This window comes from Anoplophora glabripennis, unplaced genomic scaffold (genome assembly GCF_000390285.2).
Source record: "Anoplophora glabripennis isolate ALB-LARVAE unplaced genomic scaffold, Agla_2.0 scaffold1178, whole genome shotgun sequence".
Taxonomy (NCBI): Eukaryota; Metazoa; Arthropoda; class Insecta; order Coleoptera; family Cerambycidae; genus Anoplophora; species Anoplophora glabripennis.
The window spans coordinates 53,843-68,972 of NW_019417274.1; the positions used below are offsets into that span (position 1 = coordinate 53,843).

The 15,130-nt window shown below is 37.5% G+C and overlaps 1 protein-coding gene across 1 annotated transcript; it reads right to left on the reverse strand.

Moving 5' to 3' along the window:
• Positions 1–507: 507 nt before the first annotated feature.
• Positions 508–9,735, reverse strand: LOC108913503. The gene is given in 3 exon segments (XM_018719055.2): positions 508–4,926; positions 4,929–5,469; positions 9,627–9,735. Coding segments are annotated over 2 exon segments (4,587 nt in total). The 5' UTR covers positions 5,454–5,469; positions 9,627–9,735; the 3' UTR covers positions 508–864.
• Positions 9,736–15,130: the final 5,395 nt, after the last annotated feature.

The following is a 15,130-nucleotide window of genomic DNA, read 5'->3' on the forward strand; positions in this document are numbered from 1 at the left end:
TGAGTATGTAGAGTTTGTAGAATATTTAATCTAAAGTGGGTCAGAGGTCATTCACCTTGAGATTCACGAACTAAATACAATTCTTTAAAAAAATAGTAACAAATATGTACTTTTAACTTGCTCTATTAATATTGTTTGCGTTTCTCTCTTAATTTATTTTTTATTTAAATCACCGCGCGTTCCGCGATTTAATTTCATGTTGTCCTTGTCCTCTAACCGAGGGTGGGGAAAAAGACTCGATGAGGGGGAGAAGAGTCTACATTCAATTTTAAAAGTGTGTGTATGTGAAAGAGCTTTGACCAAGACAGTACGCAACTATACGCAACTGAGATCTAAAATTTGGACTAATGGTACATATAAGTGATACACAAAATTGATGCAAGGGTGCTAGTTCCTGCTGCAGGCGAGTGAGCCAACATAGTGAAACCCTCAAAGGTAAGGGCAACAAAGCCGCCGCAAAACTCTTAGTACATTTTTTTTTCAAACATCTTTTCCCTAGCATATTCAAATATTTTTATTTATTTTTTATTATGTACATTCTATAAAACTACAAAAATAAATACTTTAAAACATGCATACGTATCTACATACTGGTAGTAGTTAATAATTAATAAATCATGAAAAAATTACATTGTTGGCGCACAAAAAAAACTGGTTTGTACCTTTGATTTGACAGTCAGTCAGTTGGCAATGTATGTATTTTGACTTGCTGAATCCGAATCTAAAATGCTTTAGCACAAACACCTTCAAAATTTTGAGTAATTAGCAAAAAATAGTGAAAAATCACGTGCGAGCGCAAAAAAAATCGAACAAATTGACTTTACCGTTGAATTTACATTGTACACCTTAATAGAGGCTCTGTAGTCACTCATAGTACGACTGTTGCTTTGGAACATCTAGAGGGTTTTGGTTAGTCGTTTCATTATCTCGCTTTAGAAGTGAAACGGCTTCCTTTTCTGAAAGAGGCATATTGACCGTCAGCTGAGATGTCCCCGCAATACAAGTTGAACCAAGAGACGCGCCGTCGGTGCTTGCACGCTCTTCTGATTTATTATTCAGTGACATCGACCCAAGTAGCTTGAAAACATGCGACTGCAAGACATCCTCCAAACTTTTCCCCGAATAATACTTATTGCACCCTTGTACTTCCTCGGCCAGTACAGTCACCACGTCCCCATTACAGTTTTCGATGTTGACATTTGCGCCTCTTCCGATTAAGAACTTTACGACACTCGAACAACGATCGCAGTTTGCCATAAACGGGTAACGTTCAAAGTCTAACGTAAAACGTAAAATCGCTACGTGCAATACAGTTCGGCCGGTACCGTTTGTCGCATTAACATTTGCGCCGCCTTCCACAAGCTTCCCGACTATATCCAACTGTGATAAAATAACGGAATGAACGGAATTGTGATCGACGTTTCCGTCATGAGGTTCCACGTCCACCACAACATCTTTATGATTTATTTGTAGTACATTCTGACCCGTACCCGCCGAAAAGGCTAAATGTAACGCTGTACGATCATCACTGTCTCTACTGTTAACGTCCGAGTTACGATCCACGAGAAAATCGACGACATCCGCGTGTTTGTTTAAAACGGCTACTTGCAGGGCTGTGCGCCCGTTATTGTCCTTCACAGTAACGTCTAAGTTAAATTTTTCAAGGCGCTTAATAGCGTCTAATCGGCCCCGCTGTGCGAACAAATGCAGCACGGTGCTGTCACGGATGTCCTTAACGTTAATATCCGCTCCGCGTTCCGCGAGTAACTCGACGATTTCCACGTGACCATTCCGTGCGGCCGTGCTTAGGACAGTCCTGTTATGCTTTTTGTCTCTGTTGTTCACGTTAGCGTCATTGTTTAATAATAATTCCACCGTATCCAATACGCCTGCTTCGGCAGCACGATGTAAAGCCGTCATCCCGTCAACGTCTTCCACGTCGACGATTATCCCCGCTTTCACTAAAAACTTTGCGATGCAGGTACAGGAAGGCCTTTTTGCGACCGCGTGAAGCAACGTGTTATTATGCTCGTCTTTACAGTTGATGTCGGCATCTTGCTGTACGAGATATTCCACGGTTTCTAATTTCCCTCCTGCTGCTGCGCCAAAAATTAGAGACTTTCCGTTCGTTATTCTACAATTGACGTCCAAGCCCCTTCCTACTAAAGTCGTCAGGATGTCTAGTCGGCCTAGATAAGCCGCCGCGTAAGGAATCATGGAATAGTTTGCGTCTAAGCAATCAAATTCTTTTTCTAACATTCGCTCCAAAAGGTACTCGACGATATCAGCGTGATTCCTGCTAAGGGCTGCGTGCAGTTCGTTCCCGCGCTGTTTTAATTTCACTTTAACGACTGCCCCTTGCTCCACCAAGAATTTCACGACGTCAAAGTGACCGCCCCTTGCGGCCTCGTACAGGGGGGTGCACCTTTCCCTGTCCGCAACGTTGATATCCGAACCTCGTTCAACCAAGAACCTCACCATTTCTAACTGACCCTCGCGAGCGGCGGAATGCAACGGGGTCTGACGCATGTGGTCCCTGATGTTTACGCCGCCCCGTCGTACCAAGAACCGCAAAATATCCAACCTGTTTCCAGAGAGATGTAATCCAGGCTTTTCGTTTTTATTAGATCGTCTGAAAAGGTCATAAATGGTGGTCTCCTTGCCTTTGATAATTTTGAAATTCACGCATTTCAGTAGAAGTTGAAGTATAGCAACGCAACCTTCTGCTGCTAGGTCGTGTACCAGGTACTCGAAATTGTATTGGTTCTTCTCAGCCTCGTACGATAGAGACCGATAGTTTTGGAAGATATCCCGAGGTAAGGCGTCCACGAAGTCCTTAAGTAAACCGTCGAAGAAGTTCCGGATAACTTTAAAATCGAAACTACGTAAAATCTCGTCGATCAAGAACCTCTGGAACTCCGCGTTTCCATTTCGACGCTGCAATTCTTTCACTAGGCATCGGGCGACGAAAAATTCCGCGAACGTCCTGTGCAGGAAATGCAGTCCGTCGTCGACTTCCTGTACGATTCCCAGCTTCAACACGTACACTATCACCTTTTCGCTACCCTCCTTGTAACAAGTGAAGAGTTCCCATTGCGCTCTTTCCAGGATGGCCTCCAACGCCAAAGTTTGGTGGTAAACGACGCACTCGTCGCACTGGTCGGTGAGCGCCTGTTCCGCCGCCGCGATCCCGCTCGGGTTGCTCTTGTCTATAAAATCGATTCGTTTCTTCTCGAGGAACATCTCGTACAAACTCGATATGTCGATTCTTTTCGGTAGTTTCGGTTCCGGTTTATCCGCCATTAAAAATTCCTTACATCCCTCCCAATCCACCGCCTCGTCGCATCCGTTCTCCTCCTGGAAGATTTCCGCGAGCATCCTCACCTGCAACGGAGCCGCCATGAGCTGGTTTGCCTCTCCGGAGTTCGATTTCGTCCAAGACGACATTTTGCTTATCAACGCTTTAGCGTAGATTTCGCACTTTTCTTTAACGGCGGGGTCCAGTTCCAGGTTGTGTATCCAGTAACTTGTGAGGAAATCTAACTGGTTTCTTTTTGTGAACGGCCGCAGGGCAAAGGGTTTCACTTGCAGCTGTTCTTCCAATTCCCTGGTCAAGTGCGGTCTCGTCGTAACCAGAATTTTGGCCAGGTTGGGGGCTTTCAGGCAATCGACGAGAAGGCTACCGATGAGTTTCGTGTAAATGGGGCCGATTTCGTCCACCCCGTCTAACATCAACACCACTTTGCCGTTCATTGAAAAGATAAACTTCTCCAACGGGTTTGCTAGCTCGGTTGTCTTTCGAGAATTTAGCAGTTCCGTTATACTTATCGTTTTCCTTTTCTTTCTGTGCAAACCCTTTAAAATCTTTGAATAATGACTGAGTTCGATTCTGATCACCCACAAGTGTGGATATTTTTCCTTTATAACCGTCGCTAATTTAGTGACGATCGTGGTTTTCCCGGTACCCGCACTATCGGAAATTAATATCGCTTTCTCTCTCACATTAAAGATGTCGTCTTCTTTCCTCTTCTCGCCTTTCCTGATGATGTCGCGGTATACGTAGAGGTGCCTAATACTTTCGTCTAAAAGCCCCAACTTTGACCCTACTTTGATCTCTTCACCTCTCACTAGTCTCTCCAATATTTCTGCGTTGTAATCTTCGACCGTTTCTGGAGCAAGGAGGTCTTCCAAGGTAAAGGCGATTCCTTGGAAAATTACGTTTTTCTTCCTTAATAGCCCGTCTTGCGTCTCTTTTAAAAGATCTCGGAATGTCGGGGGTTCTCTTGGAACATCGATACTATCACGGCTTAATTCAATCCCTTGAAACAATGCGTCATCGCGTCGAGTTAACAATATGACTTTTTTGTACTTGTACTTGTTTAAGATTTCTTCTATTTTGTCGCGTACGTCCCTTACTAGAGGTTCTTCTTGCAGTTCGGGCCAAACGATTATTAAGTAGACGTAATGGCGTAGACCAAACGCTTCGATTAGCTGCATCCGATCTTCGACGCTATCATCCGGATAGATGCATAGGACTTTCTTTTCCGCACCTCGCAAAGAGCGGTACGCCCTTATTTCTTGCAACAGACAGGCGTTATCGGCTACGAAGCGGTATATCCGTTTTGAATCTTGGAAATTCGAATCGCCTCGGAGAAAAACGTTGTAACCTTCCAACGCCTGCCAATATTTGTCTCTTCTTATTTCGGAAAATATCGCCTTCGCGTAAGCCTCGTTTAGATATTCCCCGTCTTTTTGTTGGAACCAATCCATTATTTTACAGTATACTTCCAAAAGGGATACTTTGCCGTGCCACCTAGTTTCTCGTAGTAACTTTTCCACGATACTTCCCAAGTCGTTTCCCGGAGGATAGTCAAAGAATAATTGCAGGTGTTCCAGATATTCCTTCACGTTTTCGTCGGTGATTACCGATTCGTCAATTTCTTCAAATTCTGCTCACGGTAAATCTTTGTTTTTTCTATCAATTCAGGCAAATTCTCCTCTTTAAATGAGTAAAATACAATATCATCCCCAGAGTGTAACATACTCTCAAGAGAGTCCGCCTGAGGCTTTAAATATTTGAAAGCCTTCTGGTTGACGCCGGCGTTGGTGCAAACGATAACATTTCTCAATGTAAATTTATCCTTAATTTCTTGATATGAGAAGAAGTACTTGGGAAGACTGAAGTCGTTGTTTTTCGAGGTTGTGGACATCAGGTCGTCCGCGGTGATCCTTTTTTTGTTATTCTCTCTGTGTTTCGCCTGCAGCAGTACGGCGCCTCCTGGCCATTCCAGAACCACGTCGTCGAATTTGCCGGCTCGCTTGTCCTCCGTGGACAGCCTCCAGCCCGACAGCCTCCTCAAAGCGTTGAGAAGAAAGACGGTCAATAGGTTGACTTGGAATTGTACCCCTTTGCTTCCCGCGCTGCCGCCCTTATCGTACCTTTGGTTCTCCATTTTCGTGAAGTTAAAACTGCAAGAAATATGAACGTTTTTTATTATTTCACATTTTGCTAGGCTAACTTTATATAAAGGGTGTTTCAGGATTAAGGCGACAAACTTTAAGGAGATATTGCTCATAAAAAAATAAGAAAAAATCAAGTATAATTTTTTTTCCAGAAACGCTTCATTTTCGAAATGAATGAATGAAATAAATGAAGTATCTCCTAAATAATTTTAATATTATTGGTTAAACCCAAGGGAAGGGGAGACAGAAAGGCTTATTTGACTCACACATACTCGAGGCTAACAATAAGACCAAATTTAATAGGTACTATATTTTTTCTTCAAGCGTATAATAATACTTATATAGTGCAACACCTCCTTTAGAAGCAGCCTATTGTTTAACTAGTACAAATATTTTTCATTTTTTAACTAGTAAAAAAATGTAACAATGTGTAGGTAAGTATCCTAGCAACGAATTAAAGATTCAAGAAGCTTTGACGTTTCATTAAGTGTCAGTTGAAATTTGATGTCGCGTCGGGTCGTTTTTAAAATGTCTGAAGAAATGCAGTGCACACCACCAGAATTACTGGAAATTGCAAATACATCAGTGGCAACACTTATACCAACAAAGTCGAGAAAAATTTATGAAAATGCTTATGATAAATTCATAAATTGGGCAAAAGAAAATAATGCACATATTTATTCAGAAAATGTGATGATAGCATATTTTACAAGATTATCCAGAACACTGAAAAGTTCAACTTTATGGGCGCAATATTCAATGGTAAAATCTAAATTAAACATAGAACACAATGTAAATATTGAGAAATATTCAAAATTAATTACATTTTTGAAACGACAAGGTGAAAATTATAAACCAAAAAAGTCGAAAGTTTTGTCTAAAAAAGAATTTGACGAATTCCTGAATAAAGCACCTGATGATAAATATTTAGCAACCAAGGTATGTACTTTTTAAATTATAGGTAGATATATATTTAACCTTTTTATATTTGTAATACAAAATTTTGTTATAATTTGTAAACTTCAAGTTATTTTATAGTATCCATTACGAGAATAATAAACAATTTTCGGAAATAAAGATAGCTCATTGGAAGAATGTTGTAAAAACTCATAAATATAGATGTCTTAAAATTACGTCATGTTTTAGAATTTCCTTGCATTTTCCAACTTTTTTTATTGTTACAAAATTAATAATTCTATATTTTTTAGGTTGCACTAATATTTGGAGTCACAGGAGCTTGTAGATGCGATGAACTCATTCAAGTAAAAGTTAATGATGTAAAAGATTTGGGAAATATAATATTAGTAAATATTCCCAATACAAAAACTAAAAAACATCGTTCATTTACCATAATTGGAGAGTTTTATTTAAATTTATACAGAAAATATGCTACTCTTCGGCCAAAAGACATAACTTTTGATAGATTTTTTATTAAATATCAAAATGGCCATTGTCATCGTGTTGTAATGGGCATACATAAAATTTCAAAAGTGCCAAAAGATGTTGCATCATTTTTAAGGTTGCCAAATCCACATGAATATACGGGGCATTGCCTTAGAAGAACCTCGGCAACTATCTTAGTTGATAATGGTGGAGACATTACAACCCTAAAGCGACATGGTGGATGGAAATCTACCAGCGTCGCTGAAGGATACATTGAAGATTCTGTAAACAATAAGAAACAGATAGCGATGAAAATATTAAACCCATTAGAGTATAATGAACCAAGTACATCAAGCGAAACTGTAAATATTGATCCTGAAAATAATTTAATCGAAGACTTTTCTGTTAATAATGGTACAATTGTTAACACTGAAACTGAGAACCTTATTACAAGTAACGTATTCAACGACAGAACTGTAAACTTTGAAAAAAAGACAGCCAGCAGCGCTTTAAATATCAACAACTGTACCATACAAAATTGCACATTTAATATTCATGTTAATAAATAAAGTTTGATGATAGACATGTAGGTAATTTAGATGTTTATTCGTTTAATTCAAATTAAAGAAAAATAATTGTTACATTTGTTTTTTTATTCATGAATAAAGTGGTTAAAACTGTCATGTTTAATTAATCAATAAAATGTATAAAATGTATAAAATAAATAGTATTACCTACCTACTGATTTTATTTTGTGCTGAGATTGAACATCGCGTTATCCGCTATAAATTTTCAAAATTAGTAATTTTTTATATTCACGCTTGAAGAAAAAATAGTATATGTCACTCGGAGTGGAAGGCTCATTATGTGTTTTGCCCAATTTGCTCAGCCTCGGCTAACGCCTCGGCGAGCAAACTTTTGGGCTCAACACATAATGATCGCCTTCTACTCCTAGTAACATAATATACTATTTTTAGGTTTTATGAGGAACGTCTTCCTAAAGTTTATCGACAGAATCCAGAAGCACCCTTCCGAAAACAATTCTGCCATGAAACTATGAGTTCGGAAAAAGTGAATGTACACTTTTTGTCAATAACAATCCCCATAACTCCGCCACTGGTTGCTTGCGGGACTTCTACTTCTATGGAAAAATGGTATCTTATAAGATGTGTCATGCCAAATTTGGCTTAAATAGCCTTTTTCATTTAGAAGTTATTTAAAAAATTTGAATTTTTTAAAAAATCTTTAACGCCCTATATATCGAAAATGAAGCGTCTCTGGAAAAAAAATTATACTTGATTTTTTTCAAATTTTTTTATGAGGAATATCTCAAAGTTTGTCGACTTAATCCTGAAACGCCCTGTATATTTTTAGTTGGTATTTTTCTTTTAACAGGATGCAACTTAAAAAAGTAAGAACGATTTTCAAATAAAATTTTTTTGAAACAATAAAAATTAAAAATTAATGAGACAAGTCAGTCTGTTTAAAAAAAAATCATCATTCACACAAGCCATCACTCAAAGTATTTGCGATTGTTTTGCTATTTACTTATTTTTATGTCTTTATTTATTTTCCATACACCATCCAACAAACCCAATTACAGTATGGGGAAATACATAATAAAAAGTTATGTTATAAATACATATAAACTAAAAAATAAATAATGTACTAGTATACAATACATGCGAGCATAAATTGTGTAATTTTAAGTGGGGGGTCAGTTCTTTATTGGTAATTGCACTTTAATTCTTGTTTCAACCAGGCTAACTGGAATTATTAAAAATAAACAAAAAGCAACAAAATTAAACTGCGAATAATACAAATGAAATGAAAAAACAGCCAATAGTTCAACCAGTTTAAATTTAAACAAAATCCGATACTGTTCTGAACGCTTACAAAGGATTGTGGAGGCTAGCCTCCGCTATTGTTAAAAAGCCGTATTGCCTCTGAAAAGGCACTACTACCAGTTGACTGCACACCTGGTATAATACGATGGCATGGTAAACGGGTGGAAAACAAACTGCCATGTTAATTCGGTGAAAAAGGAATGGTAGAATCACTATTTCGTTTTTGTTACATTTTAGTTTTCAGTGTTTATGATAAAGTGATTGTGAAATGTCTTTCATATAGAAATTTTAGGTAGTAATTCTTTGAACGATTTTAAACCAAAGAGGTAATATAAACTGCGTCTGCAGATTGATAGTTTTCAAAACACGGAGAAATTAAAAAAAATACACCATTTCTAAAATCTCTGTAGACGTTTGATGAAGAACGATGAAGCTTAGGCTGATGATTCCAAATAAAGGTAAAAATCTAAATTCAGATGTGTACCAGTTACAGAGAGTCACCTTCACTTAAAAAACCCAGAAAGTTGATCCCACGGAATTAAAAAAAAAATTCTATTGCTACTTCTATCTGCTTATGGTATTTCCAAGAAAAAATATAACTCGTATTATTTGAAAAATGAATCATTTCGATTTATCTTTTCCTTTTAAACCCTCCTATTCATCGCTATCAAACATGACGTGCCAGATAAGTATTATAATACAGGAACTACTCGTTTCACAAGAAAAACTCATAGAATTGAATTTCTGGGGTTAACGTAACAATTCCTAAAGAGTTTGGTGGATTTTCAGCAATTAGCATATGAATAAATTTTGGGTCAAATGAAAAACATATGCATATTATCTATAAAATTTCATGCAGTTATAAGTTGAATAATTCTAAATTTTCGCAATAAAAATATTGGTTTTAATCAAAAAACAGTTAAACTTACCTACCTTTAGTTTGATAATAGTTTGTGTCATAAAGCCAGATTATCTAAATAAGTATGCTCAAGTCTCTACTGTATGCTGTTAAAACACATCAAGACGGCTTGACAGACTTCCTCTTCTCTTTTAACACTAAAATAATAAAGCAATACAGACGATGCAATTGTGCTATTAAAAATGAGTCATAAAATGATCTTTTTATTTGGTTTTTGATAACTGAAATCCATGTAACTATAAATTTTATTCAAGGTGAAAAAAGTAGACAGTAACTATACCGGTAAATGATAACGTTTATCAATTTATCAGTCATTTCAAACTTTTAGATATTTTCTTATCAACTGAATATATTTGAATGAAATTAATTTTAATTAAAAGTTAATACATAAGAAAACTAAATATGAACGAGATCGATATATAAAAACAACAAATAAAAAGTATGCGAACGTTTTTATTAGCACGAATAAATTAAAAAGAAAAATAACAGAAACCACTTGCTCTTTTTTTAATAAAATCATGTTTTCTTCTAGAATAGTCTTCAAATGAAAAAATACCAAGACAAAAGATGCATATAAAGTTAAAGAAATCAGTAGCGGACAATTGGGACAACACTCCACCTCAGATAGGGTGATGAAATACTGGTTTCAAAAAAAGATGTCTTCTGATGAGACAATTACGTAATAAAATTTTAACACAAAAAAATCATGACATCAAAAATTAAAAAAAATCATAATATATACATAATCAAAATGTTTACATTTATGTGAAGTTTTTTCCTTAGAATGACATAACCTTGGAATATTTTAGATGATACTTTGAAAACACTCCGCTTAATACACGCAGACTGTTTTGAAAAAAAGGAACATAGGTTTAGGGATTGACAGAACACCAAAATATACGGCGATTTTATCTTGAGATACAGGGTGTGAAATAGGATTTTTTAAAATTAAGTTTTGAAAATATTGGTTCAAAAGTCTCGGTCTTCCTCAGTGACATTTTAACATTACACCTTTTTTCAAGTTAGGTCTTCTGCATTATAAGTTTACGTATTAATCAGAATTTAATTTTACACAAAAGACACTCTTATGCAATCAATTGCTCTTTCGCTAAAGCGGTGTATTCCCAGTTAGGTATTTCATAAATGGTAGCAAAATAAAATTTTATATAGCTAGAAATAAGCTACATTGCAGAACACGTAACCTCAAAAATCCATGAGGAATGGTTGGTTTATAAAAATGTATTTCAATTTTTATTATTTTTTGTACTTAATCTGGGGTAGCTAAACACGAATATTATAGCATTTTCGCCTTAGAAGCAAAATTGACCCGTAAATGTTTAGTTTTGTTTCTTTAAGTCATTTTCATAAAATAAAAATTGAAATAGTAATATGAAAAAAACATACCCAAAAAAGTGCAACTTTTTCAGTCATTTTTTGATCCTTAAAATTAATAAAATCGTCAACATTTTTTAACAGCATGATAATATAACTCTTTACGAAGAAAATAAACTGAAAATCGNTGTGCTTTTACGTTAGAGCATTGTTTTTAGAAGAAAACAATGATTATACAATGTTCTACCGTAAAACCAGATAGATATTTACATTTATTTATTAATAAACACACTTCATTGGCACTGCCATCTGGATTTTACTGAACAGAACTAACCAAGGTTGTTTAACTTATCTTCTAAAAACAATGATTAAATTTAAATTAACAATTGAATTTTATTATATTGAACGCTAGGACATTTCTAATGCATTTAAGTTCCGGTTTGTTATTGTATTATTGAGATTATTTAAGTACTTGAATAATTCTTAGTTGTGAAAAATTTCAAAACGAGAGATTAAAAGATATCGAGATATCCAGGACAAGACATGTGTACCAGCATTTAGGCTTCAACGATATGTTGACGACACCTTCATCATCTGGCCCCACGGACGCAACACCGTAGCGGATTTCCTGTATCACATCAATGGGATACATCCAGATATCCAGTTTACCATGGAAGTAGAGAAAAACGCCGCTTGTTGGATGTTTTGGTGGAGAGAAAACCAGATGGCACTTTAGGACATCGAGTATATAGGAAGCCAACTCACACAGATAGGTATCTGAATGCACAGTCCCACCACCACCCAGCCCAAAAACAGGGGATTATAAATACCTTGATTCATCGTGCGCGGATCAGCGAGCCAAGACACTTGGCCGAAGAACTAGATCACCTACGCACGGCCTTGAGAAGGAATGGCTACAAGGCGAGAAATATAAAGCGAGCTATCAGGAGAAGACATACACCCATTGAGAAACACGCGCCATTATTCCATGGCTAGAAATTGGCCTCAATGATTTGGGATCGAGGGGGATTATCCCTCTTTATCCTGCCTCATCTCGTGTAGGCCTGGACAGCCTTCGTAGGTGGGCCCCANTGTGAACATAAACCATGGAGAAAGGAAAATATAGAGATAAGAGTGAACTCTTATATCTGGCCGTGGCTTTCGATAATTGCGTTTCTCGTCGCTACCACTGGGATCGCTGTAACACTTGTACTTGATTTAAATTAAATCATTGTTTTTATAAGACAAGTTAAACAACCTTGGTTAGTTATGTTCAGTAAAATCCAGATGACAGTGCCAATGAAGCGTGTTTATTCATAAATAAATGTAAATGTCTATGTGCTTTTACGTTAGAGCATTGTTTTTAGAAGAAAACAATGATTATACAATGTTCTACCCTAAAACCAGATAGATATTTACATTTATTTATTAATAAACACACTTCATTGGCACTGCCATCTGGATTTTACTGAACAGAACTAACCAAGGTTGTTTAACTTGTCTTCTAAAAACAATGATTAAATTTAAATCAACAATTGAATTTTATTATATTGAAAGCTAGGACATTTCTAATGCATTTAAGTTCCGGTTTGTTATTGTATTATTGAGATTATTTAAGTACTTGAATAATTCTTAGTTGTGAAAAATTTCAAAACGAGAGATTAAAAGATATCGAGATATCCAGGACAAGACATGTGTACCAGCATTTAGGCTTCAACGATATGTTGACGACACCTTCATCATCTGGCCCCACGGACGCAACACCGTAGCGGATTTCCTTTATCACATCAATGAGATACATCCAGATATCCAGTTTATCATGGAAGTAGAGAAAAACGCCGCTTCTTGGATGTTTTGGTGGAGAGGAAACCAGATGGCACTTTAGGACATCGAGTATATAGGAAGCCAACTCACACAGATAGGTATCTGAATGCACAGTCCCACCACCGCCCAGCCCAAAAACAGGGGATCATAAATACCTTGATTCATTGAGCGCGGATCAGCGAGCCAAGACACTTGGCCGAAGAACTAGATCACCTACGCACGGCCTTGAGAAGGAATGGCTGCAAGGCGAGAAATATAAAACGAGCTATCAGGAGAAGATATACACCCATTGAGAAACACGCGCCATTATTCCGTGGCTAGAAATTGGCCTCAATAATTTGGGATCGAGGGGGATTATCCCTCTTTATCCACTCAGACTAAGACACTTCCCTATCCGCTGGAAAACAGCAAACATAATCCTTATCCCAAAACCCAACAAAGATCACACCATCCCATCCAACTACCGGCCCATTAGCCTGCTCCCGGCTATGAGCAAAGTGGTAGAAAAAATTATCCTAACCCGTCTANATCCCTCTTTATCCTGCCTCATCTCGTGTAGGCCTGGACAGCCTTCGTAGGTGGGCCCCATCCGTCGTCTACCCGGACCGCAAATGCGGTCGGTGTAGGCTCTTTGTGGGACCTTCTTGAGTCCTGGCTGGGCCCCGCCGGCTAAGGCCCTTTCTTCTGGAGCTCTTCTTGCTTCGGCGGCTCGTCTGTGTAAACCCTGGGGGTGGTGTCATGTTTATGTGTGGTATGGTTGGGTAAGGTAGTGCGGCTATGCAGCCTGGGATGCGCTTTGCTAAGGTGGCCCTTAGGCTAGCGGGAGTCGAGGGGAAAGGAGGGTATGTGTGTGTGTGTGTGTGTGTGTGTGTGTGTGTGTGTGTGCGGGGCGGGTGCGTGCGTGCGTGTGCGTGTGTGTGCGTGTGTGTGTGATAAAAAGAACACAGAAGTCACCTCAAAAATAACAACTGAGAAAAATCGGCAGTAGCAGAGCATAGGGCGGACACAGGACACACAGTGGATCTGAGTGAAGCCAAGAATTTTATAAATAACTCGAATAATGGCGGACTAGTAAAAATGATTGTTTTATTTTTTAGAAACGATAGAATGTTTTGCTTTTAATGTTCGATCACAGCGATATCAAAAAAATATTGTGACTTTAACATGACACCTTGCTAAGTTACACAAATAAAGTGTGTTTTGCTAAATTATTTTTTGTCACAGCCCACAATGTAGATTGATTTAAAACAATTGGCAACGTTGATATGCATCACTAACGCAACTTCACACACAAATTCTCAGGGCCGGCGTGTACACCAGAACGAAAGTGCATTTTAAAAAGCAAATTACGACTCGACTATTTATTTGATTAAAAAATTATAATAATTTCAGATTCGTGTTCAGGGGAGCATGTAACTGACCCCCACTTAAAGTTACACCCTGTATACAATATTCATCAGTTACCGTTTCTTGATTACTTAGTATTTAGCGGTAAAGATAACTGACCGGCTCACTTCCTTTTGCCACGACATTTATAGATTTTAAACGACATATCTTGAAACAGTACCGCAATTACTAAGTTCTATTCGACGTATCAACATGAAACTTTTGTTAATTTTGTCCGTGTGTTTTCTGTGCGTCGTATTGATCACTGGATATAGGGCGAACTATAGATCCCAAAAAATGCTAGATAAACCGTGCAAGAATGGCTATCTATCTCGTACAGGAAAATGTATGGCCAGAAAAGACGGTGGTGTGGCGACCAAAGTTCCTTGCAACAACAAGAACGAGGTTAGTTTTAACGGAAGGTGCGTGAAAGTCGTACTTAAGTCGTAACTTGTTTGGAGGAAATTGGACCATTGTTGGTAAGTGTTTCGAAAATAGATTCCGTGATCCACTAAACACTAAATCATTTAATGTTCAAAAGGACACGAAAAAAATAATAGTATTCATACTACAATAGCTGCTTTCTTTTATACTCGACGGCCAAAATTATAGATAGTGATTCATCGCTAGCTCTTGGACTAGTAAGGGGGATGAAGCGTGCCGGGAACGAAAATCCATTGGCGTGTCTGCGTAAAAGGCAACAAGATATATAAAATATTGAAAAAACATAATAAAACATAACATCTAATATTTTTTAAGGTTTGCTATAACCGGCACTTTGATCAATTTTAATTATTACGGCATTTTAAAACGTCCCAGTTGTGTTTTTTTAATTTATAAATTTATTATAGCCATGGAATTAGACCCCTCGTCTACGCTTATGCTATGACGTTTCTCAGGTCGGGCAAATCAAGTCCGTTTACACCCACTAAAAAAGCATTTCCCTATTCCCTACCAAGTGCAAAAGACAGAGATA